Here is a 27,587-nt window from a genome sequence, read left to right as displayed (position 1 = left end):
TAGTGGGCTTCCATCTGCGGCTCCCTGAGTTGAACAGTACTTGGATGAGGATTTAGACAGCACTGGCCCCACCACAAAGGCCACACCAGCCAGACATGGCAGCTCAGGCTGGTAACCCTGGCACTCGAGAGACAAAGGCAGGAAGATCACTGAGGCTAGCCTGGGCTAGAGAGCAGGGTCCTGCCTCCAAACGACAAAATAAAACACACTGCAGCATACGTTTCCGACTCCCCCTCTCACTTCTGACATTAAATTCTCCCCCCACCCCAAAAAAGGGAAGCAAGCAGAGATAGATTGTGTCCTGTGTGTTTGTCTGTCATGTGGGGAAGTCAGGGTAGCAGGGACCAGAGGCCACTGTTTACACTGTACCTGTGGTCCAGAAGTGAAGAAGGTATATGCTGGTACTCAGCTAGCTCTCCCTTTCTTTTGAGTGCAGGACCCAGCTCATCAAATAGCGTTGTCCACTGTTAGGGCGGTTTCCCCCCTCCATTACCTAATGTGAGATGGTCCCACAGACAGCACCAGAGGCTGGTTTTCTTGCTGATTCTACAGCCTGTCCAGCTGACATCAGTATTAACTGGGAACTTGATCTACTATGAAGTCTTGGGGCAGAACTTATCTGCCTCTGACAGGGGCCACCCTAGCCTTGAAGCTGTTGCAGTCTGCCCAACAGACAGCACATTCCACCACTGAAATCCCAGATGCCAAACCCCCAAAAGTTGAGGATCTCTCTCCTGGTCTTGTTGGTATCCAATCCAGAGAGTTAATGGTTCTGGCCTTTGCCTTAGTCCAGAGCCCCAGCAATGAAATAGTTGTCCACAGTTAGGGCAGTCTTCCCACCTCCATTAGCCTAATGTGAGATGGTCCCTCACAGACCAGGGCACCCTCTAAAGGCCTGATCTCACACACACACACACACACACACACACACACTTTTTGGTATAATAACCTTGGGTTTCATATTACTCTGCCATACCTAAAACCATAAGAAACTAAAAAGGCATAAAGGATAGTCTAAAAACAATTCCTTTGGGACATGAAGCAACTGGTTACAAACTGCAGCTAGCTGTCCTCCAGTCCCTCTTTATTTGTACAAGTTATATGTGAATTTAGAGTCCGCTGCCTCATGGAATCTTGGGAGCGTGATGCATGAGTGGACAGTGGGTTCCTGCACTACCCATACGATCTCACCCCACGATAACACTGCCTTTATACTACACCTGCAGTAAAAAAACAGTCAGGTGGTTTGGTCCCAGTCTGTTGGGGAAGCGGCTCGAACTGTGACAGAAGCTCTTGGGAGGTGGAAGCAGGAAGATCGGAAGTCCTGGGCAATCCTGGCTACACAGCAAGTTCAAGCTCATCAGGACTGGATGGGATTCTTTCCCAAACCACAATGCTATTGGCACCTGAAACAAATCATTGAATCAGAAGTATTGTAATTGATCCGGGTGTGGTGGCGCACGCCTTTAATCCTAGCACTCAGGAGGCAGAGGCAGAGAGATCTCTGTGATTTCAAGACCAGCCTGGTCAACAGAGTGAGTTCCAAGACAGCCAGGGCTACACAGAGAAACCCCATCTTGGAAAAAAAAATAAAAAATAAGTTAGAATTAAAACTTCCCCTTTTTAAAATAGAATTAAAAAAAAAACAAAAAAAATAGAATAAAAGCTGCAAATGGCTCTTGATTATGTTTAATTTCACCTGGGAAATTTGGATTCCTTGGGCTTCTGGAACCCTAGAATTGCAGAAGATGATGGATTCACCCCTCTCCTAATATAGGTGACCCCTTCTTCAGAGGCCCCGACAGGAGGTGAGCCAGGCATGACAGGAAAAGCCTCAGAAACTGGGGTTCATAATCCCAGGAACCTGTCAGACTTGAGTAGTCCCAACACTAGGAAGTTCCTTACACTTAGTCCTCAAATCTAGATTCTTGCTTCCTGCCCAGGCCAGGAAGTTCTCCTTTCCCATCCCCACCCAACTCTTCTCACTCCCTGTCCACTGTCTACTTCCAATCCTTTTCTGGAATGAAGTGCTGTGCGTTATATATAAAATGTTAGATGTTAGGGGCCTGCAGAGATGACTCAGCAGTTAAGAGTGCTGACTGCTCTTTCCAGAGGACCCAAATCTGGTTCCCAGCACGAGCACGCACACGCGCGCACACACACACACACACACACACACACACACACACACACACACACGGTAGCTCACAACCACCTGGAACTTCACTCACAGAGGATCTGACACCCTCTTCTGAACTCCACAGGCACACACACGGTACATGTGCTTACATGCAGGCAAAACACCCATATACATAAAATAAATATCTCCAAATTGCCCAATTCTCCTCTCATAAGGCGTAAGAACCTAGCAGTCTCTCCCCAAATCTTCTATTAAATGCTTCAAATAAAGCTCGTCAGACCCAGGACTCCTGAGTTCTTTAAAGTGATTATTTGTGTCCGTGGGTTGATGGTCCTGTTTGATATCCTTGGGATGGGAACTCTGTAGCCCAGCCTTAATCTGCATGTGGCCTGGACTCTTGTTTACAGACTCTGACCTGGTGTTCTCTGACAAAGGACTTCACGGCCTTCTACTCTGGATGTCTGCAGGCTGCTCAGATCTGAGTTCTTACTCCAACAGTCAGCCCTTCATTCTGCTGTTTGGGCTGAAATGGTCATTTTTATTACCTCCCCCAGCCTTCCTGAATTGCCTCTAGGAATTCTAAAAAGAATGTCTGTTTTCTGTCTCCAAACTAGATAAGCGCCTGCGGTGATCTGAAGTAGTTAGCCTAAATTACTTAACGTTAACTGTGCCAAACACAGAACAAATATCTTCACTTTGAGGTACAATTTATCAGACCGGACCACATAAACTTTACACTTTTATAGTCAAAAATGACTGACAATCAGCATACTTTGTATGTTTCTGGTTTTGTTTTTGTCTTTTGAGACAAGACCTTACTAGCTTAGGCTAGTCTCAGTTACCCTGTTGTAGAGGCTGGTCTTGAACTCCTTATCCTCCTGTCTCTACCTCCCATGTCCTGGGATTACAGGCACATGCCACCATTTATAATTCATGCTAACCTGTTATAATCCACCTGTCTTGTCCTTAAAAGGGCACTCAGAACCCTCAGGGGACTCCAAAAGGACAGGATATACACCGAGAAGACCTTTGTTTTGAGTGGAAAGTTGAGTGTCTTTTTGGGCTGTGTAATGGCCGTGAAGCTGGTGAAAAATGGCTCCCAGATTCCTGGATGAGTTGGAGAGGCAGTGTGGAATAGCAGTTCCTCTTCAGCTTTGAGCCTGGTCTTTCTAGTGTGTGCACAGGCTCTCTCTTTAGAATGAAGTGACCTGAGGCATAAAGAGTAGTAAGAAGAGATGGTGAGATGTGACGGGTAGCTGAGACTCTTTGTAAACAATGACAGTCTGGGTCCTGCCATCCACACTGACTGGCTGCCGACCTTGACCTATATTTAAGTATATTGGAGGATTATCAGCGTTCATGTCTCTTACAGTAGAGTTGTCATTGTGCACGCCACGCTAGAAGCAGACTCTTAAAACTGATTATCCTCCTGCCTTGGTGCCTTTTCTGACCTCTGTTAGGCCAAGCCAGGTTTCAGCATGAGCCCCCATTGGGGCTGTCTGAGGAGCCAGGGTACTGTTTCTGGTTTTACCCTAAAGATTTTCAGTATTATGCCATTCAGGACACTCTTCCCTGCCTCTGTTTCTGGTCTCTGAGAAGTCCTTCCCTTTGTCTACAAGATGAAGAAAGGGCTTTGACCTAATACAGTTTCTCCAAGGCCTGGAGTCCAAGCCCTTGTGTTCTATATAAGATCACAGGGGTGGTAGCTACACATGGGATGTATGAGCCAGAGCACACAGCTAAGTAGGCCTAGGTGTCCTAACTAAGGATTTCCCAACTACCCTAGCTTCATGAGCTCCAGCATGTTGTGCCCACATCAGGAGGCACAGAGCTGTGCTTCCTTGGCAACCCCCATGGAGATCAAGAGGCTTCCCTCATCCTGTCTACTACTGAGGTTTATACCTACCCACGAGACTTGCCTTCTGCCTCGGGCCGATTCCGTAAGTCCCTGCTGCCCCCAATATAAATCTACGGTAGATGCATGGCGATGGTGATGCTGTCTAGAGGGGAAGTAGCAAGGAGATGAGGGTATGATGTGTGCGGCCTCCCCAGACAGCTGGTGAGCTCAGCATGGCACTGAATACCAGGGATTGGGTCCTGGAGAAGAAAGCCTACCAGAAGCCCGAGCTGGTGGGGAAGGGCTAGCCAGCGGTGTTCCCTGGAGAGGAAACAGCACGGTCGCCCATTACCTGGATCCAGCTGAAGGGGAAATCCAGGAACGCAGTGACTGTGGCTCAAAGAGAGGAAAATGTGTGCCGTGGTCTGGGCAGCCAGGGACAAGTCTGCCCTCACTGCTCAGGGAAGGCGAGAGCATCTCAGACCCCTAGGCCTCTGTTGTAGCAGCTTGGAGAGGTCTAGGCAGTGACACTCTGATGCTTCCTGGCAGGACAGAGTGGTTGGGACCCTACTCACTGCCTGCCCTGGTCACCTGACCCTTGGGAACAGCTCCTCATTGAGTCTTAGTCTAGCCCTTTAAAAAATGAGCATAAGACATTGTCGGCTGTGGTCATTTTCTTGTATTAATAATCTGTATTTAATTAAATTATAATTATATTATTTCCCCTCTCTTTTTTTAAAAAAGAAATATATATGCTGTCTTCAGACACATCTGAAGAGGGCATAGGGTCCCATTACAGATGGTTGTGAGCCACCATGTGTTGCTGGGAATTAAACTCAGGACCTCTGGAAGAGCAGTCAGTGCTATTAAACACTGAGCCATTTCTCCAGCCCCCCCCCCCCTCTTCTTTCTCCCTCTGACTCAACTCCTCCCATGTCCCCTCCCTCTAACCCTTTCTTTTTGTTTTTTTGTTTTTTCGTTTTTTTGAGACAGGGTTTCTCTATATATCCCTGGCTGTCCTGGAGCTCACTTTGTAGACCAGGCTGGCCTCAAACTCAGAAATTCGTCTGCCACTGCCTCCCGAGTGCTGGGATTAAAGGCATGAGCCACCACACCCGGCTCCTTTAACCGTTTCTTTATCCCCTCCCCACACTGCCTGTCTAATTCATGGCCTCTTTTTCTTTCATGTTATTGTTAGATACTGTATATGCACAAATATAGAAATACTACAAAGGCTGATGCCTTGGTATTGTGGAAGACTAACTCCCTCTCTGGAGTCCTCAGATCCCTGTAGTTTTTTGTTTCCAGGCGTGGTTCCTTGAGATTTCCCCTCTCTGCATTAGCATGTCTGTGACTGTTGTTATTGTTTAGTCATCATTTAGGCAGCCATATCCCTGTGATACCATGGGTGCAGCTTCCCTGCCGTTTCTAAGAAACACAATCTCGCTGAAGACTTCCAGGCCTCTGACTCCTCTCTGCCGGGCTCCCTGAGCCTTAGGGACAGGAGTTGTATTTTAGAGGCTAGGCTGGTGCTGGGTACTGCAGCCATCAGTAGCTCTCTGCATTTTGACTCGATGTGATGGTTTCTATCTGCTGCAAAGAGAAGCCTCTTTGATGAGGGCTGAGGGCTACCCTTACATCTGAAGATTTGGAGCTAGGAACCAAGTGTGGCCATTTTAAATCCCACACTCTATCCTTTGCACAGTCTCGAAACAGCCTGCCTTACCTTATCATTGCTGTGGCTGCAGGAATGGGTTGTCTACCTCTCTTAGCATTGTCCATAGCCACCTCAAGGAACTGTTTCTGATACTGTGTGCACTCACCTTAGCTTCCACACAGCCCTGTGGGCCATAGGAAACCTGAGGTGACAGCCTTGTACACAGCAGACCACGAGGTGACAATGTACAGAGGCAGGACTAGAGACCCTTCTGGGCTCTAAGTATTTCTCTGTCTCATTTGAATAGAAAAAAAAAAAAAAAAAAGTCCTTTCCATCTATAGACCCAGCCCAGGAGCCTGTGTGTTGGATTCCCGATACTGCTGGGTCACACTACGAACTCCGAACTCTGTTGCTTCACACAGCACAGGTTTAGCAGCCTGCTGTGCTGTAGATTAGAAATCCAGCATGAACTGCACTGGACAAAGGTTGACATGTGAGGAAGGCCGTCCTCTCAGAAGCTCCACAGAAGAAACTTTCTGCTGTTCTAGCTTCTGTAGCCACCGGCATGCCTTAGCTCATGTCACATTCCCTTCCTACATCTCCAACACTCAGTGTCACATGCCTCTGGTCCGTCCTTGTCACTTCTCCATAGGTCTTCTGCCTTTAAGGATGTCTGCAACTACGCTGTGACTCCCCAGAGAACCCAGGTCAACCTCCCTATGTCAAAATCCTTAACTGGGTCACATCAGCCAAGCCCTTGGTCTTGGGAGGTGGCAGATGAATGGGTACTGGGTATTAGAGTGCCACTTGGCAGAGTCACTATTCTGCCTACCTCATCATACCACTCCCTGACCAGCCTGACCAAGCTTCTCACTGGAAGCCAGACATGTTCAACCTCACAGGCCCAGACGTTTGGTCTTCTTTCTGGAACAACCAACTTCCCCAATATCTTAGTTAGGGTTTTACTGCTGTGAACAGACACCATGATCAAGGCAACTCTCATAAGGACAACATTTAATGGGGACTGGATAACAGGCTCAGAGGTTCAGTCCATTATCTTCAAGTTGGGAGCATGGCAGCATCCAGGCAGGCATGGTGCAGGAGGAGCTAGGAGTCCTACCTCTTCATCTGAAGGCAGACAGAAGACTGGCTTCCAGGCAGCTAGGTCAAGGGTCTTAAAGCCCATGCCTACAGTGACACAGCTACTGTACTCCAGCAAGGCTACACCTCCAAATAGTGCCACTCCCTGGGCCAAACCTATTCAAATCATCATACCCAGATTCCTACATATCTGATGGCTGGAGCCTTACTGCCTTCACATCTGCTTGTGCCTGACCTACCTGGACATTTCTCTCCTCCCATCCTCCCATCCTCCCATCCTCCTATCTCACATTGTGCCTCCTTCCCCTACCTTAATTTCCTCCCTTTCCTTTATCCAAACCAAACATGTCAATAAGTGCATATCAACTTTTCCTCCTATGGCCCTTCCTGTAAACTCCTCCCACAGATGCAGGGATTTTGTCCGTTTTGATCATTGCTTGATCCCATCTAGCCTGGCATTTAATTTCTCAGTAAATACTTTCCAGAAGGAAGGGGAACCGTGCACTGAGGACCCTTGTGGAGTGAGCATGGAAAGGGCAGGCTTAGCACGTGGAAGGAACTAGCTCAAGCCTTAGCAGGAAGGCTTAAGAACGGAAGCATGGAATGATGTCTCGCGCTGTCCCATGTCTGGGGACATGAAACTAAGCATTGCTCATTTACTTAGAATGAACGGTGAAGCGAGGTCCTCAAACGTGACCGTGAGTGGAAACCTTGAATAAACTGACATGAGTTGCATCCCTACAAAACTGACTTTCCTCCTGGCACATCAGGGCAGCACCATTCGACCCCAGGGAGCAGTGGGCTGCTGCTTCTGTTGGTGGGAGAGGACGTGACTCTGACAGTCGTAATTAAATACCCAACCTTGTAGTGGACACTCAGCAAGTATATGCCTATCTAATTGGGCCTCAGCCAAAGCAGTAGACTTGCACCTCTCTCCACTCTCCCTTAGGAACACTTCGACCTACTTACAAATGAGCATGTTTGGAAATGGAGAGAACCTGGAGTGGTTGTTTTTAGCAGTCTGGCTGCTGCCACCTGTCCCTTTGATAAATGGCTCCCTCCTCTGGGCTCAGCTCAGACGCTGCTGCTCAGCGTCAATCTCCAGGAATCTGTCCTTGCTACCAACAGCTCTATCTCCAGCCCCACAGAAGAATAGGAACACTGGTGGTTCTGGAGAGACACCAGGTCCTCTATGCTAGCATACATTCTTCACCAATTTACCTACGGCCTGGCCCAAACCAGAGAGGGGATCTGAGGTCCTTTATTAAATAAAGGAGTACGTTGGACAGGGTGAAGTAGCGTTTAACTCCTTCTGGGATAAGTGTGAGAGTCAGTGAGAAGCAGGAAGATGCCCCGTGGACAGGAGCAGAGAAACACATTTACAGGGCAGTTGTTGCCTATGGTCGCATTCCTGGAGTCCTGTAGCCAGCCACAGGATAGATGGTGTACCACAAGGTTAGCAGTGGCTAAACCTCACCAAACAAAGACGACCAGAAGGGATCCCTGTGTATAACCCTGGCAGGCAGCCATCCTTCTTCCATACTTATCACCATGAAAATGAGGAATCATCTGGGACTCGTCACATGCATGTATAGTGTACAGTTTTGAAAAAGACATACTTGAAGTATGTCTAAAAGTTAAATTCAGAAACAACATACACGTCACACCTCCTTCCTCAGGTCTCCAGGGTTTCTGCTCAGTGGTAACTGTTGCCTCTGTTCCTCTTTCTACTTAAAGGAGAAACCTGTGTAGCATGTCCAGGCTTGGCTCTAACTCCTGTTTCTTTGTCCATCATGGAAAACTGAGTCTACTGCTCCTAGAATTCACCCAGATCTTCTTTGTCTTTGGTCGGGGACCATGTTTGATTAAATGTGTGCTTCCAGCATGGATTCCCACTTATACCCTGCTCTACCAGCTTAAACCTTGGCAGGAGTGGTACAAGGACCAGAACCAGGATCGGGTCACAGAGCCAGGGGTTGTGACTGAGAAAAACGGACTGCTCAAAGGCCAGATTACTTGTGGAATAAGGAATCAATACCCAGCAAGAACTTTATGATGTTAAGCCATGGCCACAGAGAGAAGCCAGGACTGGGTTCCTTGGAGAAAGTTATGAGAACCTCCTGGAGTCAGCAGTCAGATAGATCAGAGGTCAGAAATCAACACAGGGAAGATGATAAATAAAAGAACATTGACTGAGCAGTCACAGAACGTAACAGGAAAGAAAGTCAGGCATGGCGCACACATTGTCATCTCAGCTATTTATGAGGTTATTCATTTAAGTTCAAAGGTTCCAGATCAGCCTGGGCCACACAGTGAGACTCCCATCTTCAAATAATAATGACTGTATCAACAAGACCAAGAACAGAGAACTGGCGGAGGAACCAGATGTCAGAGTTGGAGGAAGCAAAGATGCTCATGATTAGCTACTTCCGAAAGGTTACCCATAGCTAGACTCTTCCTAGGAAGAGAGTAGAGTGTAGAGCTAAGCTTCTCTGCCCTGGCTTCACATAGGATCCTTTGCTGAGCTTTTGGAATCTATCTATAGTCAGTATAGCAGAGATGGAAAAAGCAGGGCCAGTCCTCTGGGCTCACTAGGACCCAGGCGTTCAGCCTCCCTGAGCCTGGGAACATCCCAGGGAAGCTGGGGGAAATGGGTGTTCCGAATGTACTTGACCCAGAGCAAAGGTTCTCAAAGAATTCTAGGCCTGAGCTAGGGCAGCATTGCTATCCCTTATATCTCGACCTGGGCTGTCACTAAGAAATATGGAGAATTACTGTGATCTAGAAAACCCATGCCCTGCAAATCTGAAAACTATTCCTGCAGTAAGAAATGGGACATCTGTGGATAGGTGCCTGTGGTCACAGCCCAGTGTGTCTCAAGGCGGTGGCTAACCTGAAAGAAATAGTAGTTATACTAGTGCCCCACGCTAGACCTAGCACCGAGAAATCCCTGGTCCAGGGCATCTGCAGGCCAAGACCCAGAGTCCTTTGGGGTTTCCTGTTGCATGCAGTGGGGTTGAAACATGAAATGGACTGGTAGGTGGGTAGGTAGGTAAGTAGGTAGGAAGGTAGGTAGGCAGGCAGGCAGGCAGGTAGCCTAATTGATTTAGGCTTCTATCATCACTGAAGACAATGCCAAAAAATGAGTCTTGACCACCTGCAGAAATCAAGAACAATCTAGGTACTGCTACAGCTCCAGGGTTTTTAGCCCAAACTTTGGAAGGAAGCCGATAACTTTTTCAAAAAACTCTCTGAAATAAGAGTTTGTCTGTCTGTCTGTCTGTCTGTCTGTCTGTCTGTCTATCCATCCATTCATCTCTGTCTATCTCCCTCCCTGCTCCCTGTTTCCCCCTTCCTCTGTTGGCTTCATTCCAATGCAACTTCTTCCTTGGTTAGAGAAAAACTACCCTCAGGTGCTCTAGGCTGACATTATACCAACTTCAAAGTCCTCTACAAAGAGACTCCTGCTTTCTCACTAGTTCTTGCTAAGTTCTCAAGGTTTACGCTCATTGCATGAAATTGGATCAGATGCTAAGTCTCAGTTGAACCCTATAACTGACACGCAAGCCCAGGTCTTGCTTGGGCTCATCTTTGGAGTAAAGGATGGTCAAGAAGAAGTCAGCCACATCTGAAAACATGATTTGTGCCAGGCTCTGTTCTAGACACTGGGTCCAGGGTAAACAAAACCACCAATTCCTGACCTTGTGAAGGAAGAATGGCAGAGAGAGAGAGAGAGAGAGAGAGAGAGAGAGAGAGAGAGAGAGAGAGAGAGAGAGGTTAGTATAAAAAGAAGCATGGCTGGCAACTAGGTGAGGGAAATAATCCCCACTTGAGTGGTTCTCACATTGTAAACTCTGTACCAAACCAGTGTCACTTGAGAACTTGCAACAAGGAAAATTCTGAGGTCCACTCCACACACACTTAATCAGAAACTAGACTGGAGCAGGAATTTGTGCTTCAGCACGCCCTCTGGGCGATTCTGATACACACCACAGCTCACCAGTGGCTCTTCAGCTGTGCAGCACATTACAAGCCCTAGGGAACATTTAAACCTCCTGATGCCCAGATGCTCAGGGTCAGTGAGTCTAGACAGGAGAGACCTGGCCATTAATGAATGGTTCTCAGTCTTTCTCCAATCCTTGTAGCCTCCCGGGGAGTCTGAAAAAGTACCTACGGTCTGTAAAGCTCTCTGGTGATTCCTATTGACAGCTGTGCTAAAAGCCGCTGCCTGCCATCATCCCTTCTAAGTTATCTTGAAAATGTAACACATCTAGATGCAGGCTAGATAATCTTGTTGCAGGTCACCAGGGTTTAGGGCAGGTGTTTCCGGACTCTCGGCCTCCCATTCAAGGCATTGATAAAGGCTCGTACAGATTTACAAAGTAACAAAGAAACTGTACAAAGGCAAAGTATTAGTACAGATCAGAGAGCTCTGTACTGCCAAGAGTAATGGCAGGCTACATGGGCTAGGGTAGAGGAGCTCTTCTGATTGAGATGTAAGGAAGGGACATATTTGTGTTGTTCTTTATTTTGACCAGCAGACATGAATTATATTACCTCTTTTCTATTGACATGTCCCTTCCCACAATGCATTGGATTTAATCATATGTATGCCAATGGTGCCTAGGCATGAGATAGTAAATAAAGGGCTCTCCTTAAAAGTTTACTGAGGGGCCACCCAAAACCACTCTGGGTTGGATCAGGGCTCTGCCCTTGTATTGGGCATTAACCCAACTAGAGTAAGATTAAGTGTGGTTTGTCTAAATTCGATAATTGTTAAGGGAAGGAGGAACTTATTACATTGTTTGGAGTAGACTATGCATTTAGCTCAGTAAAGGTGGGAGTCCCAAGGTGCTAAGTGCATTGTTTGAAAGGTGTGTGTGTGTGTGTGTGTGTGTGTGTGTGTGGTGTGTGTGTGTGTGTGTGTGTGTGTGTGTGTGTGTGTTTGGTGTGTGTGTGTGTGTGGTGTGTGTGTGTGTATGTGTGTGTGTTTGGTGTGTGTGTGTGTGTGTGTGGTGTGTATGTGTTTGGTGTGTGTGTGTGTGTGCATAGTGTATGCAGATAAGGGTCCCGAGTTGCCCCGTGCATTAGTAGAAGAAAGTTGTATACATAGTTCAAACCAAGTGAAGTTTGCTGAACAGTTCCTTATGCTGGCTCCCTCAAGATGGGCCACTATTTTCTTAAATCCCTGAAATAGGTTAGGTGTCTAAGTGAGCTGTGTTCTTGGTGAGGCTATCCTGGTGTTGCTCTTTTCTAAAGTCATAAATTGGTTCTGTTCACTCAGGCAGACCCAGTGGCTGGGAAAGAGTTTGGAACACAATGAGCACTCAATAAAGAGTTGCTGACTTAATGAAAAAACCAACGTGAGTGCCCTGTTGGTGCTCAGGACATCCCTGTCGGGGTATGGACACTGGCTAGTCTCGTTCTGGGAAGCCACTGAGGACGGTAGTGAGACTCTTGGGTTATCGATGTTGAATTGTCAGCAGGAAGTTTTTGGGTTGTTTTGTTTGTTTGCTTGTTTGTTTTTCTGAGGCAGGTTTTCTCAGTTTATCCCTGGCTGTCCTGGACCTCTGTCTGTATGTAGACCAAGCCTCTAACGCATGGAGGTCTCCTCTGCCTCCCAAGTGTTAGGGTTAAAAGTGTGTGCCACCACCCAGCTTCATACTGAGAGTAGAAATGGGCTCCCAGGTTAGGAGTGCCAGTGGACACATGTGTGATAGGCCTATTTTGCATGTACAAGACTTCTGGAGGGCCTACTAACACTCGAATGGATGAAGTGAGTGCTGATTTTCTCTTTCTAAGACAAGATAGTTTCTATAAGATGATGTCATCAGCCTTTGACAAAATAGTGCAACAGAAAATGATCCAATATCACCTAACAGAAAGACTCACAGGAACACTTAAAGAAGAACCTGGTACTCACTGATTTTTTATTATTATTATTATTATTATTATTATTATTATTATTATTATTATTATTATTAAAGTTGTGCTGGTGATAAAGCCAAAGGCTCCACACATGCAATACAAGTATGATCACTGAGTGTGTGTCTAGCCCCTCACCAAACCCTTCAAAGCATCTTTCATTCCTATCAAGATGCTGCATATCAGAATATCACAGGGTACCCATAGATAGATAGATATAATCCCAATGTCAGTTTAGAGAGTAGATTCAAAAGAAAAAAATTGTCCCAGGATATTAAAACAAGTGGATTGGGTATTTAGACAAAATATTGATCTTAGCACCCGAGTTAGGTCTGAGTGTGGTTCACACTGGAAGCCCCACACCCTGGTAACTCCTAAGAGCCTGTCCCTCACCTGTCTTCCTTTTCGGGGGGAAAAATTGTTTCCCTGGATGATCAAACGTCTAGATTTTATTCTTCTCATCAACGTTCCCCAGCTGCCACCTTTTCTTTGTTTCTCTTCTTTCTTCCCTTTTCCCAGGGTTAACTTTTTTTTTTTTTTTTTTTTTTTTTTTTTTTTTTTTTTGGTTTTTCGAGACAGGGTTTCTCTGTATAGCCCTGGCTGTCCTGGAACTCACTTTGTAGACCAGGCTGGCCTCGAACTCAGAAATCCGCCTGCCTCTGCCTCCCGAGTGCTGGGATTAAAGGCGTGCTCGACCACGCCCGGCAGGGTTAACTTTTGTGTTCGGCTTTGTTTTGTTTGTTTTGTTTTGTTTGTTTTTCCAGACAGGGTCTCACTATGTAGTTCTGGTTGTCCTGGACCTTATTATGTAGACCAGGCTGGCCTTGAACACACAGAGATCCACTTGCCTCTTCCTTCCTAGTGCAGGTATTAAAGATGTGAGCCACCACGCCCAGCTGCAGTGCTAACTCCTAAACCCAGGCCTTTATACATGCTAGACCAACCCTCGACTCCTGAGCCATATCTCTAGTCCACAGCTCCTTTTCCCCTGAGGAATGGACCTGCTTTACGAATGCTTCATCCTTCCCACAAGCCCTTTCCCCTAAAGCTGGGCAAGAACTAGTGGGAGCAATAGGCTATGAGCGATGTGATCAGTGACTCATGGTCCGGCTGATGCTGTTGAACTTCAAGGATGCTGGTAAACACTAAGCTTGGCCTTGAACCATGAGAAAGACATAAGAAGAAAAGTACAGGGATGAAGAAAAAAAGAGTGATAAATTCATGGATTATAGTAGGGAGGAGATAGTGGGAGCCCTCCTCAGTAGGTAGGTGGTGCTTGAATTTTGTCTGCAGGCATTCACTCACCAGGACCATTAAACATCACCTCTGTGAGTGTCTTTTTATAAATTCCCAGCAGGGTCTTGCTATACAGCCCTGGCACATCTTAGCTCCTGAACCTCCAGCCTCAGCCTCCCTGGTCACGTACTACCACACCCATCTGTTTTCGTTTTATTTTAAAGAGAACACTGAAGTTGGCAAAAAGCAAATTATCTAGCCTAAGGTCAGACAGTTAGCCAGTGGCAAAAGTGAGATTTGAACTGTAGTTCTTATTATGCCAAACCCAGAAAGTTTTTGCACATCATTTTAGTAGGGGAGCCGATAAGGAAGTGAGGGATCTCTGTCATTATTAGTTGTAAGCATTAAAAGAAAGGAAAAAGATAAGGGGTTTTTTAATGAGAGGAGATGAGGGGAATCTGATAGGGACTAAGTATTGTTTTTGAGTCTTCTACCCCTCTTTGGCCTCATCTAGCACTGTGTTAGAAGCTAAAGCTGATTAGGGTGGCCTTTAGAAGTCTCACCTAAGTATCTGTTTTGCGGCGGGGGACTGCGCTCTCAGTACCTCCTGGATACCCACAACCACACAGGCGTGTTTGCCTGTTTCATAAGGCTCAGGGACGCTGCCGACTGTGTCCCCAACCAACAGCTGGACCTTGGAACTCCGCCCCCTTAGTCCCTCCCTTGCCGCCTGGCCCCTCCCTCCTGCCTAAGGTGGCCCAACTCCCTGTAAGTTCCAGCACCGCCGGGGTGCGGGAGGAGGACGGCAGGCGGGAACAGGACCTGGCTGGCGGGTGGCACTGAAGTTTCCTACCGCCGCGCTCTCACCCCGGCCGGCGTTCGTGCCATGCCGGAGCACTGGGAGCGCGCTGCAGCATGAAGGGTGGCGATCAGGCTTACACCCGAGGTCCCTCTTTGGGCTGGCTCTTTGCTAAGTGCTGCTGTTGCTTCCCTTGTAGAGGTGAGTGGCATTTTAACCAGGCTGGCGGGACTGAGAAGGGAACGGGGTGAGGGCTCTGGAGAGGGTGTGCTGTGAACCACCTTGGGCTCAGTTTCCCAGGCAGGAGATCGCTCTCGCGCTAGGGGATGCCGAGTTGCAGTTTGGGTACGCGCGGTTACTTCCCAGCGAGTTTGTACTCCGGGGATGCGGATGTAGAGTAAGAAGAGGGACTTGGTGAAAGAAGCACAATTCATTGCTCATTTACATATGGATCTCGGCTTCGAGATTAACTGGCTCCTGGCTGCAGGAATGTCTTTGACACTGTTTTTCCTAAGTAACAATTTTCTTCTGGGGCTGGAGATGACTTTTCTCTGCCTGGGCATTCACAGACCAACGTGGATTTACAGCTTTGGGCCAGACGTTGGCTCATTAATTAACCAAGAACTCTTTTGTGGACCTAATTAGAACTGTAATTATTCTGCTAATTTTAATGTCATTGAAGAGACTGGCAGGAAGCAACCAGTTTCCCCAATGCAGTTTGCAAAACAGGGTGAGAAGGATCTTAGAGGGAGGGTTATGGGTTGTGAAGCGTCAAGAGGGGGGAGGGGGAGGGAGAGAGAGAGAGAGCAGAAAAAAGAGAAAAAAGTGAGACCCCAAGCTGTTCATGTCACTTTACCATTTCAGCTGGGTAGGCAGGGGAAAAAATGTTTATATGGTTACAGACAAAGACCATGCCCCCCCCCAAATTATTTTCTTCACTTATTAGCCTCCCGCCCTATTTACAGAGCCTCCGTCTAAGTCTCGTGATCTTAGCAGCACCCATACCACCTTTACATGAAGGTACCCAGTGATCCATCCTTCCAAGCTTGACAAATTCCCAGCCCCAAACAGATGTGTGGCTACAGAGACTAATGAAATCCCAAGGACCTTCTTCCATGTCATTAAGGCTCATAATCCCAGCAACAGATTCTCTCTGTGTCTTCATTAATTCGAGCCTGAAAGGGAGCTGTATCCTGCTCCAATCGCTGCTTTGGGGGGGGGGGGGTCGGAGTGGGCAGGGACCGTTTAGAAACTAGAAACAAAACTGCGGCTGGGAACTGAAGGGAGGGAGTGTTACGGAGGAGAGGAAGCCGGAAGCAGCCAGCGGGGTCTGAGTGGATAGGTTTGCTCTCAAGTCTCTGCAGCCTGCATCAGGGTGAAGGGTTTCCAGGCAGGATTTCTTGGGAGTCCGTTTCCTGTCAAAGAGGAGTGTGGTGGTGGGGTTTGGGCGGTGGTTATGTCATTTGCAGCTAGCCTTCTTGGATCCGCATGGGGCAGTACTGTTTTGTGAATCGCCCTGGCTCTCCATCGCTGAGTAGTGGAATGCTGGGACCTGCCGCTTTTGTGGCTAGGAGGGGGGCGTGGGAAAGGGGATGTTGCTGGAGTTAGCTGGCGCTGCCGCTGCCATAGACCGCGGATCCGGATCGGAGTTGTGAGAGGCAATGAAAGCAGCGAACAAAGCTGCCCGCCTGCTCCTTCAGGCTTCCACTCCTTACTCTTAACTAGATTTCAAAGGTGTGAGAATGGAAACTGAGCTCTGACCTCAGTTGTAGGGGCTGGGCAGAGCAAGATAGCATCTGCGGAGCTTTACACATCTCTGCACTCCCTCTGAAAAGAGAGATGGGAGTCTCCACTCAGCCCCAGGGCATCAATTCAGCGGCCCACAGAGAAGATAAGGTCCTCATTGAAGCTGTCTGCATCGCATTGCCTGGAGCCCAGAACTTTGTGGGAAGATGCTGACTGCAGAAGGAAAGGACTCAAGGAGAGGTTCCAGCGGAGGGTGTTCACCAGCAGGAATTATCAGCCTGCCTACTCATTGGAACCAGTTTCTCAGGTCTTACAGACCTACCATTGAAAGGCAGTCTCCCTACTTCCCTTTTTAAATCAGACAACTCATCAATTTTGTCTCTTTCCTGGCTGCTGAGAGAATTTGCTCTCTTGCTGCCTCTGAACCTCATGGGTCAGAGCCTATAGCTGGGGTTTCCTAGGTCAATGGGCTTTGGCAACCTGGTTACCATCATTCAGAATATGTGGGGCTCAAAACCAGGAGCACAAGGTAAAAGAGATGGTGAAGTGGAAAGTGCTAGGTTTTTGCTTGAAGCTTAGGGCACCTTACTGAATTTCTCTGGGCAAACCTTTGTGATCGTAGTTGGTGTCACTAGGGAAAAAGCTGGTGTTCAGTAAATACCCGTATGTGGCCTGTAGATTTCACGTTTGAGCGAAGCGTGCCCTCACTTAGTTGGGCTTTGTCTTTTGATGTGGAAAAGTAGGGTTTCCCCTTCTTCACTCGCTCGTTTATATTTTGGTTCTGTTGAGTACAGGAATATTACAAAGATTTGATGAGAGATGAGCCCTCCTTCCTACCTAGACGTCCAGTGTTAAAGGAAAATAATCAGAGGTCTACCCCTTTCCTTACAAGGGGAAATAGAGATAAGGTGAGGAGGGGAAATGAGACATTTGCAGCTGCCCTTTTGAAAGTGAAAACAAACAAAAGTGAAATAATGCCATAAACAGAAAGAAAAGAAATAAATGCCAGCCTGTGTGTGCCTGCAGGGCCATAAATCATCAGTGTGTCACACGCTGTGAGGGTATTCAGCACTGCTGTGGCTAGCCAAACTCTCCTTAAAGCCTGAAGAAGTGGGTCAGTTTAAAAGAATTCTTCAGTTAGCTTAAAGTTAAAAAAAAAAAAAGACAAAAGATATCTGGGCTGGCAAGATGGCTCAGTGAGTAAAGGTGCTTGCTGCCAAGCCTGGCAGCCTGAGTTTGATCCCTGGATCCTACATAGTGGAAGGAGAAGACCGATTCTTTCCGAGTTCTCCTCTGACCTTCACATGCAAGCTGTGTTACGTACCCACCCACCACTACGATAAATAAATATTAAACCTGGGCGGTGGTGGTGCATGGCTTCAATTCCAGCATTTGAGAGGCAGAGGCAGGCAGACCTCTGAGCTCAAGACCAGCCTGGTCTACGGACTGAGTTCCAGGACAGCCAGGGCTATTTCACAGAGATTCTTCTAGAAGGAAGCCATTTTAGGACGCTCCATTTTCCAGTCAGCTTGTAGCTTTGGCTCTGTGGACAAGTATCCCTTCTGGCAAGCCTTATCTCACCACCATCCATCCTTCTTGTCATGTGCAGGGTCTTGTTTGCATGTGTATATTACAGTATCCACGTCCTTGTATTTGAAACCCAATGCTGTCATCTCTTTCTACTCACACTGAGACACGTCAGCAGGCTGAGCATCGAAGAGGGGAGAGTGGTGGTGACATAGCCAGGATGAATGCATTCATGAGGTGCTGGGTGACCCTTCCATGGTCCTTTCAGCACAGGGCACGTAGTTCCTGCTGGGCTCTGACATCCGAGGGTGTAGATCAGTTTCTGGGGAGTCGCAGGGTATCCAAAGGCATCCTCGTCTATATTTATCTTACCCTTTTCTATCTTTTCCCAGACTCCCTAACCAGGAGCCTTATGACTTGATGTGATGCAGCTCATTTTATAAACTGTGTTTTATGTGTGAAACCATGACACCTAGTTCCTTCAGAAAAGTGTTGATGTCCTGGGAGAGGTACCTTATCACACTTTAACTCACTACACAGGGGACAGAATCGTTGTGACACCATTCATTGTCCCTCATCTAAGTTATCTAACCTTAGTTACCTAACCTAAGTCTTAGTTAGGGTTCTCATCGCTGGGAACAGACACCACGACCAAGGAAACTCTTATAAGGACAACATTTAATTGGGGCTGGCTTACAGGTTCAGAGGTTCAGTCCATTATCATCAAGGTGGAAACATGGCGGCATCTAGGCAGGCATGGTGACGGAGGAGCTAAGAGTTCTACATCTTGTTCCAAAGGCAAACAGGAGAAGACTTTCTCCCACATGGCTAGGAGGAGGGTCTCAAAGCCCACCCCCACAGTGACATGCTTCCTCCAACAACACCTACTCATAGTACCACTCCCTGGGCTAAGCATAGTCAAGCCACCACAAGCATGAAAACTAAATTCACCACTTGGCATTCATTTCTTCCCCAATATACTTCTTGAGGCCCCTCATCCCTGTGGGTATACCCCAATTTGGGAAGAAACACCACATACACACACTGTTCCCAACTCAAATCCTATGGTGTTCTTTTTATATCTGACTTCCATATCTCTCTTGACTAGGGAGAAGTAATGGGATGTCAACTAGTCCCTGGATAACAGTAATGGATGCCAGGTCGTAAATCCTACTTTGGGATAGAAAGTTTAAAATGCAGTCCTTGTGACTGTTGTTTACTGAGTTAGTTAGTTAGTTAGCTAGCTAGCTAGTTAGCCTCCAGGTAATTTAAAAGTCGGCAAGCAGATGACCATTGGAGGCGATACTAAGCCCATACAGTTACACTGTGTACACACCTGACTCCAGGTCTTGATGTTCTACTTCATGTTGTTCATTTTGGGAACCTTAACATAAATTTCTCTGCTGGGAAGCGTTGCCCTGTCTCTTTTTTTAAATGATGGTTTTTATCATCCCAACTGTATGGAGATATACACTATGTCTCAGGGTCATTGAGAGCATACAGGGAGTAGACAGTAGGTCCAGAATCCATCCCAACAACCTGCCTTGCACATCTGAACTTTTCATCAGTTTGTGAAAAATTTTAATAACCCATTAACACCAGTGTGTGATGCTCACATCGTTCTGGGTATGGGATCATCGGCTGGAACATGGTGAACTTGCTGAAAGCCATACTCTTAAAGAAAACCGACTCTCCCTCCTACAGGACCCATCACCTGTTGGTAGTTCCTTAGTTAGGAGCAGGGACTCCTGAGCCCCTTCCTGCTCAGAATGTTGGCTGGTTTGACAGTGCACAGGCAACCACAGCTGCATGAATTCATGAGTGTGATGGTTCAGTCACGGTCAATCTGCACCTGTCCTTCCCAGCCTCTGGCTCTTAGAATCTTTATGACCCTTCTCCTGTAATGGTCTCTGAGCCTCGGGGAGGCGGTGTGATATAGCTGTCCTAATTGTGGCTGAGCATCCATAATCACTCACTGCACCTTGACCTGTTTGAGTTCTTGCATTCAGCTCCTTTCTGATGTGAGAGACTGCAGTCATCTCTAGGTAGAGAGATTCAGAGGGCTGTTTGATACACTGTGTCCACTTGACAAAAATAATAGTAGTAGTTTCACCCCTCGGGCCTGTGAGATTCACAAACATTGGTCCTTAGCCAGATGTGCAGTATCGGACATGCGTGGAACAAACCTGAAATTCAAGCAGTTGGTTATCCTCATAACATCAGGACCACTACTACACCCAGGCATATCTCGAACCAGCGGTCATTGTTGTAATTCACAGGGTTCACAGCTGGGTAAGAGTGTTAGTGATTTTTTACCTGTCAGCAGCATACATAGTACATTTCAGTACTTTGAAATCTAGGCAGCAGGGGAGAGCTTCCTGGTCAGTACCATCTTGATTTCTCCTCGTCCTATGTCCAACCTGTCTTCATTAACCAGGCCGCTCTGGTTTGCCCTATCTCTTAAAAACATTACTCCCCTTCAGTGGCTGCTGCCCTTATGTTCTCCTTCAGATAAAACCCCAGCCCCACTCCAGCCATTCCCAAGGAGTCCTGGAAAGGCAGGGGGCTTTAACCTGGCAGGAGGAGGGAGGGAGGGAGGGAGTGGGAGTTGCGGGGGAGGGGGCTTCTCAAACTGAAGTACCAAAGTGGAAGTTAGAACAAGAAGGAAGCCCGGTTTGTCACACTCTTCTAAGGAGGAAAAGGACCAGCCCAGCCATTCTTAGCAGAACTAGAAATGCCTTCCCAGCAATCCTTCCTCTACTCCACCTCCTGGGACTGTAGCTCTCTTCACTGGGATACCACTGAGCCGAACACAGATCACTCCCCAGGGGAAGCTCGGATGCTGACTGTGGAATGATGTGCTGTCCCTGCGGGTAATGGTACCATCTGCCTGCCGTTCAAATTAGATCTGCCTGGTTTGCTTTAAAGACTCTTCTATCCAAAGATGACAGTGTATGCCAGCGTGACTCTATCATTCCCAGGAAGCAATCATGTGACTTTGCTGTTGTTTGTTTTGAGCCCTGGTTTAGTTTCATTGAAAGAAAACCCTCTCTTTTTTTGCCTATTTATTTATTTATAAGAGACTTACTATGTGGCCCAGGTTGGCTTCAAATTCCTGGCCTCAAACCATCTTCCTGCCTCGTCCTCCTACCTTAGCCTTCCAAGTAGCCAAAACCACAGGCATGCGTCTTCAATGCATGGTGGAAATGAACCCACAAAATGCATTGCTCTCATTCCAGCTTTGACTGCATCTAGTTTTATGTAACAATGTTTTAATTCACTTGACAAATGTTTAAGATCTGACTGCATGTTAGCCCTGGATCTAGAGCAGGGACGCCTGGAAGAGGCGGGGACCCATGGTGGTGCTTACTGCAGTAGGCTGCTGTGAGGATCAGTTAAGGTGATGTCTGTAAAGGGCTAAGATAGCACCAGGCACAGGACTCACTTGTTAATGACAGCAGTGTGCTGGACATAGACTCTGGCCTCTGGGTCATAATGATGAAATCCGCATTCCTAAACTATTTAATGGTCCTGGCTGAAACCATCACCACTGTGGTCAGTGTTGTGCAGTTGTCAAAGAAGTTGTCAAATGTGTCATCTTCTTTTTTAAAAAAAATTTAAATCAATTTTGAAACCTATGAATACTGCTATAGCATCATAATCATCTTATTTCATAAAGGACTCAACCAAGGACTGAGAAACCTAAGTGGCCCCAGGTTGTCCTTCTTCTGGGTGGGAACACGGGTGTTGTTTTGTCTTTGCTGGGGATGGAAGCCAGGATCTCCCATGTGCTAGGCAAGCACTCTACCCAGCACTGGGTCAATTATGATGCTTAGATCCCGAGAAGCCACATTCTCAAAAAAAAAAAAAAAAAAAAAAAAGGCCATTTTTTTTCTCCTGTTTCTTGACCTCAGCTAGCAATCTAATAGAAATCTTTGTCCCCCTATGATACAGCCACTGTGTGTGCAGATAGATCCTTTGATGCTTCTCCAGACAGTTTCTGCCTAGACTGGAGGGAAGGAAAAAAAAAATACACCTCTCGCCCCAAAGTTCTTGGTGCTCAGCTGAAGTTTAGGCAAGGTTGCCTATATCCTTCATAGGTAAGGTACAGAGTGCCTTGGCTCCCTGCCTGGTCCTTTTCGGTGACTAATGGGACTCATCTTTCAACTTCTGGAGGCAGTACCACTTTCTGGGTGGTACTTCCTGGAAGGAGGGGAGTCTTGGTTACACCCTGAAGTGGCCGAGAGGCTGCCAGTGGCCTTGCCTGTAAGTGAGCAGAGCTTAAGAGTTTGGGAGCTCGTTCTTCCACATTCTTCCTGCCCCTCTGGTGACCATGGTGAGGAACCCAGGTTGGAGGGAAGGACCCCTTCTGCTGCTGCTTTAAGGCAGCAGCTACTTTGTATCCGTGGCTCTATGGCTGTTAGCAGGAGTGTAGCACGTATGAGTTTCCTCTCTCAGAGCAGCTGGTGGATCACCAGATAACAGGACATCCCTAGCTTCTCCACTTCCAGCACTAGACTCTGTGCATTTTTAGGGATAGGGGTGTTATCTTTCTCCATCCACATGGGAGCCAAGCTTCACTGTTAAAAATGGTGCTAAACAGTCCGCACTGGCCAGTTTGCACAGCCCCGTCTCACACCAGTGCTATGAATCCTCTCTCTCTTGCTGGCAGAAGCCTGGAAGCTGAAGTGACCTGGTGTGGTCAGTCAGGACAATGGCAAGGACAATGGTAGACTTGCTAGTCTCAGCCCCCAGACCCTTAACAGCTTGTGATTTACCAAGCTACCTGGGGTGAGACACAAAGGCTTAGTACCTCTCTGACGTTTCCTCTGGCTTCCTTTCTCTTTCTGGTTTGTCCCTCTTTCCCCCTCCCCCCTCCCTGTCCCTTTTCTCCCCCCCCCACCTCTCTCTATCCCCCCCTCCCCCCCCCCCCGACTTTTCATCCTTTATCTCCTCCCTCTCCCTTCCCCCAGCTCCTGAAAGAAAAAGCATTCTGTCTGAGAAGGCCACCTCTCCTAGGGGAATTCTTGTTTTGGGAAGTCCAAGAGGCCTCCTTGGCAATCACTCTGGCTGGGCTGGGGGCTGGGAGAGAGAGGGAAAAGAGGAACCTGGAGAGCTCTGTGCTCTGGGAGCTTCCTGAGGTATCTTCTTACTCAGGAAGAACCGTGTCGCCTCCGTTTCTCTCCTTACTGTGGTCACCACAAAACCAAATGTTAGACAAAGAGGACTTGGCTGGAACTCAGTTCACCTCTTTCTATGCAAATTGGATCGTAATTTACATAATGTTTCAGAACTTGCTTTTATTTCACCTTGTGAACCTCTTCCAAGTAGACATTAGGAATTTGTGTTGTTGTTGTTGTTCTGGAACTCACCAGGCTTGGAACACAAGAGATCTGCCTGCTTCTGCCTCCTGAGTCGTGCTGCCCACCACACCTGGCAGAATTTTGTTTTTTTCCAGTGATGGTGCCGGCACGCAGAAACTTTTGCATGCTGGGCAAAGATACTATCAGTAATCTCAGTCCTCAGCCCTCCAGGATATTTGGACGGCTAAGTATGTAAACAGATTTGAGCTCGAAAACTGTTGGTGTGAGTTTTGTGTAGCCAGTAAAGCTTGTGGGAAGCTACGAGGGAGGGCTGAGGGTTAGGACGCAGGTGTTTCTGAGGTCACATGTGGACGGACACACTAATGCTTGAATGCTTGGCCTGGAGTTTGTCTCCCTTCCATACCTTCCGTTTCTGCAGAGGTAGATTTTTTTCACCACGTAGACCTGTTCTCTCACCTGTCCCCTCGGGACATCTGTGAACTCTAGAGGCTGGAGCTGCAGAGCCGACCCTCCCTCCACTCCTTGGTCATGTGACTCATCTCAAAAAGCAGGTCCAAGAGTTTTTTGTTTCTGTTCTTCGAGACATTCCATAAAATATAGGTCATTAAATCCATGTAAATGAGAAGGGAGGATCTATTTCTTTTTTCTGACTAGGGAAAAAAAATAGGTAAATGTAAAAAAATTAAATATAGGCAGATGAAGATAAAATTCCATGCCTTAAACATAACAACTTCTAGAGCAGTGGTTCTCAACCTTCCTGATGCTGTGATCCATTAATACAGTTCCTCATGTTGTGATGACCCCTGACCATTGAATTATTTTCACAGCTACTTCATAACTGTAATTTTGCTACTGAGCAGTGTCTCAGTTCCTAAGACCATTGGAGATAGATGCTTTCCAATGGTCTAACCCACAGGTTGGAAACGTGTGTGTGTGCATGTGCGTGTGTGTGTGTGTGTGTGTGTGTGTATACATTTACAGGGGTTACAAAATATTCTAGACTTTGAGAACAGATTACTAACCATAGGTAGCTTGAGATTGGAGCATTGTGGTTCCTCCCTAGAAAGAACCAGACACACCCCTTTGGGGCTTCCTATTTCATTTGAATACTGTTCAGTCTCAAACCTGGGACCTACAGCAAACTGAGGTGCCCATTTAACATATCAAGGAGTCCTGGCCACCAGACTCTCCTATCATCCCTCAATCTCTGCCTGTTACAAGGTATGGCTGGCATTTTCCCCACCCGCCTCCCTGAACTCCCCAGCCCAGAGGCTGGGCTACCCTCCCCATTCACTCTGGGCTCTCCCAGATGTTTCTGCCTCTGGCTATGCTCTCCCTCTTCTCTGTAGTAAATCTTCTCCACCACACCTAGGTCTTGTCCACCATTCTTTTCTCTTTTCCCTTCATCTGGTGCAAAACCCCAGGTCTGCTTTGCTATGTTAAATAGGCACCTCTGTTAGCCATTTGCCCTGGGTTTGAGACCTTAACAATATCACTAGATGCTTTTTAATCATGCATCAATGTGAATTGTTCCTATTTAATCAACTTCCTTATTTGAAGTGATATTTCATTTTTGCTCTAAACAGTATTATAAGGACACCTACCCATACCTGCATCCCAAGGGCAGATTCCTAGAGTGGAGGGTCTTCCCTGGGAGGATCTCTGAACTTGGAAGCTCATCTGCTACCAGTAGCTTCATCCCCTTTGAGAGGAGCAGGGTGCTGGGTTTTGTTTAGGATTATGAAAAGCACCCTCTGGAACTTGGAATTTCATGATTCCCAACTGTTTACCTCTGTTTACATTTTCTGAATTAACTTAATTCTTTTATATGAAAAAAAAAAAAGCCCTGGCTCAGAGTATAACAAACTAATACCTTTGATTCTTGGGCTATGTACTAATATACAGAGTCTATAAATAGAACTGTATTTTGTGGTTCCGTATTGCAAGGTAATAGATTGCTGTAATGAGAGGCTGGGTTAAGAGCCACAGTGAATGTGAATGCCGGATAGACTGCTTTTCTCTGAGACCTTGTACAACTTATATAAATAAATTCTTTTTCTTGTTTGTTTGAGGGTTTTATTTTCCTGGAAAATAGAAATGACCCTGGAATCTATTCATGGAGAATTTTGCAAAGCATAAATGAGTTGACATATGTAAACCACTCAGGCTGCTTTGTTGTAAGTGCTAGGGAAGTGTTTGGTTGTTGTGGATCATCCCGAAGTCCCGAGGGTCATGTTGAAATGACTTCAGCAGTCCCTTAATCATGTGGGAAGTTAAGGCACACACTTTCCGAGTCACTCCAAAATTTTAGGACTACCAGAATTCACCAGGTGTCAAAGACACAGTATCAAAAAAAATTTTTTTAATTAAGACAAAAAGTAGAGTACTTCAGTTGTTTTAATTGGTTCCATGTTAGAGTGGAGATAATATTCTGCAAGTCCTTGTTGTGTTGAGTAAATTTGGGACTAGTGCTCATAGAAAATTCTAGATGACGCTAGGTAGATTCAGGTTTCCAGATATTTTACAGTCCAGCTTGGGAACTGATCCGTAAGTGTGAAACAGTTATAGCAAACGAACAAGAAAAGGAAGAATTTGTCATCAAGATCAAGAATGCTGGCATTGTGAGTTCCTATCTGATTGCTAATTAATGTAATTAAGCAGATGCTAATGGGGTCATCTGGGAGGCTTCCCAAAGCACAGAACACAGGTTAGGGCTTTTAAAGGACTGCAATTCCAAGTGAATAAAGGAGCAGAAACATGCAGTGGACCACAAAGAAAGTAGGGCTGCCCAATCTATTTATTCCCTGGGGCTCAGTGGGCATGAAGTGAAGCTAGTTCAAACTGAGATGCCCCTCTGCTGCACACACCAGCTTAATTTAAAAAAAAAAAAAAAAGTAGAGTGCCACAATTGTTTGAATTGGGTTCCGTGTTAGAGTGGAGATGATATTCTGCAAGTCCTTGTTGTGCTGAGTACTATACATTGTACTTTGGCCTCTTTTTATTTTTTTAGTGGAAATTAGGGAGATGACATCATACTATCTATAGCAGATGACTTGGCCTTTGAAAGGGGGAGGGTAGTGAAAGCAGAATGCACCTGCCTCTTTGTTTGGAAAAGTTAGAGCGAGTTGGACTGGATCCGGCCAGCGGAGAGCACAGCTCTTTGGAAAAAAAAATCTAGGACAACGGGGGACCCGGCAAACTGGAATTTCCTCCTAGATTCCTGAAACTAAATTTTGACCAAAAATCCTTTCCCGTGGTAGCCACTTACTTACATCTGGTGCTCACAGATGTCTACTGGGATTCTGGGGACCCTCTACCACTCAGGGGACCCAAGTCCATCTCAAACCACAACTTGGTAATCAACAACCAAGAGCCAAGAGCTAGGTCCAGCTGGTCTTATTCTATCAGAGTCTGTCTGAGTATCCAAGCAAATCCAGAAGACTTTGTAAGACGTCCAAGGGGTTTCCTATGACCCCTCCAGGCCAGATGGAAGTTCAGTTCAGTTCAAATCTGAAGCCAGGTGTAGACACCTAGTGTGGTCCAGTCAAACTGAGAACTATGAATTCCACACGGGCTTAGCAAGGCCTGGGCTCCCAGACTGTGTCTGACTCCTAGTCATGGGTAATTCCTCCAAAGACCCCTTCTCCGTTTAAAATGTAGATGGAGCCATGGATTAGGTTCCTGTGTGTGTGTGTGTGTGTGTGTGTGTGTGTGTGTGTGTGTGTGTGTGTGTTGTCTTTTATACACATCTTCTGAAGTGCTCTCAAGTCAAAATAAAAATCAATGGGACACTGAGACTGTCCCTTGGCAGGGTGTGGAGATGGATTTTATTTGGGCAACTGGGGCCCTGTCTGAAAGAGTAACATAAATATCAAAAGTTTTGTTGCTCCCTTTCATTGGGCCCCTAACACACTGTGTGAACTCTGGGTCCTATTAAAGGAGTCTTTCCAAAAGGCCTTGCTAAGTATTATGGGAAACCACAAAGAGAATACAGCCAAAGTGCACAGGGCCAGATATGGCTGTGTGGAGTTCCAGTTTGGGTACCTTGCTTGAAGCTGCTTTATTTCAGTAGCTCGGATAGACTGGGCACAGTGTCACACCACAGTCCTAACGCTGGGACTGAAGCCAGGAGGTCAAGGCCAGCCTGGGCAGCACAGGGAGGGAAGGGGACAAGGTACTCACATGGAAGCCTTTACTCTGCAGACCCTGAGCATCTGTGCTCTCTGGCCACAAAGGGCCATGGTGGCACCTTTACTTTATGACCTCTGTCCCTGTGGAACTGTCAACCTGTGAC

At 46.9% G+C, this 27,587-nt stretch overlaps 1 protein-coding gene across 38 annotated transcripts in view; it reads left to right on the top strand.

Moving 5' to 3' along the window:
* Positions 1–27,587, top strand: part of Kalrn (kalirin, RhoGEF kinase) — a 604,205-nt gene that overhangs the window by 462,585 nt on the left and 114,033 nt on the right. For 7 of the 38 annotated variants that reach the window (XM_017317077.2, XM_006522385.4, XM_017317082.2 and 4 more), the window contains exon 1: positions 13,293–14,897. The exons of the other annotated variants lie outside the window; for them this stretch is intronic. In XM_017317077.2, coding sequence (XP_017172566.1) covers positions 14,813–14,897 — 85 coding nt within the window. In that variant the 5' untranslated portion in view covers positions 13,293–14,812. Of the gene's footprint in view, positions 1–13,292; positions 14,898–27,587 lie in introns of those variants that run through there. 38 annotated transcript variants of the gene reach the window in all.

This window comes from Mus musculus, chromosome 16 (assembly GCF_000001635.26).
Source record: "Mus musculus strain C57BL/6J chromosome 16, GRCm38.p6 C57BL/6J".
NCBI classification, from domain to species: domain Eukaryota; kingdom Metazoa; phylum Chordata; class Mammalia; order Rodentia; family Muridae; genus Mus; species Mus musculus.
This window is presented reverse-complemented; position numbering and strand designations above follow the sequence as displayed.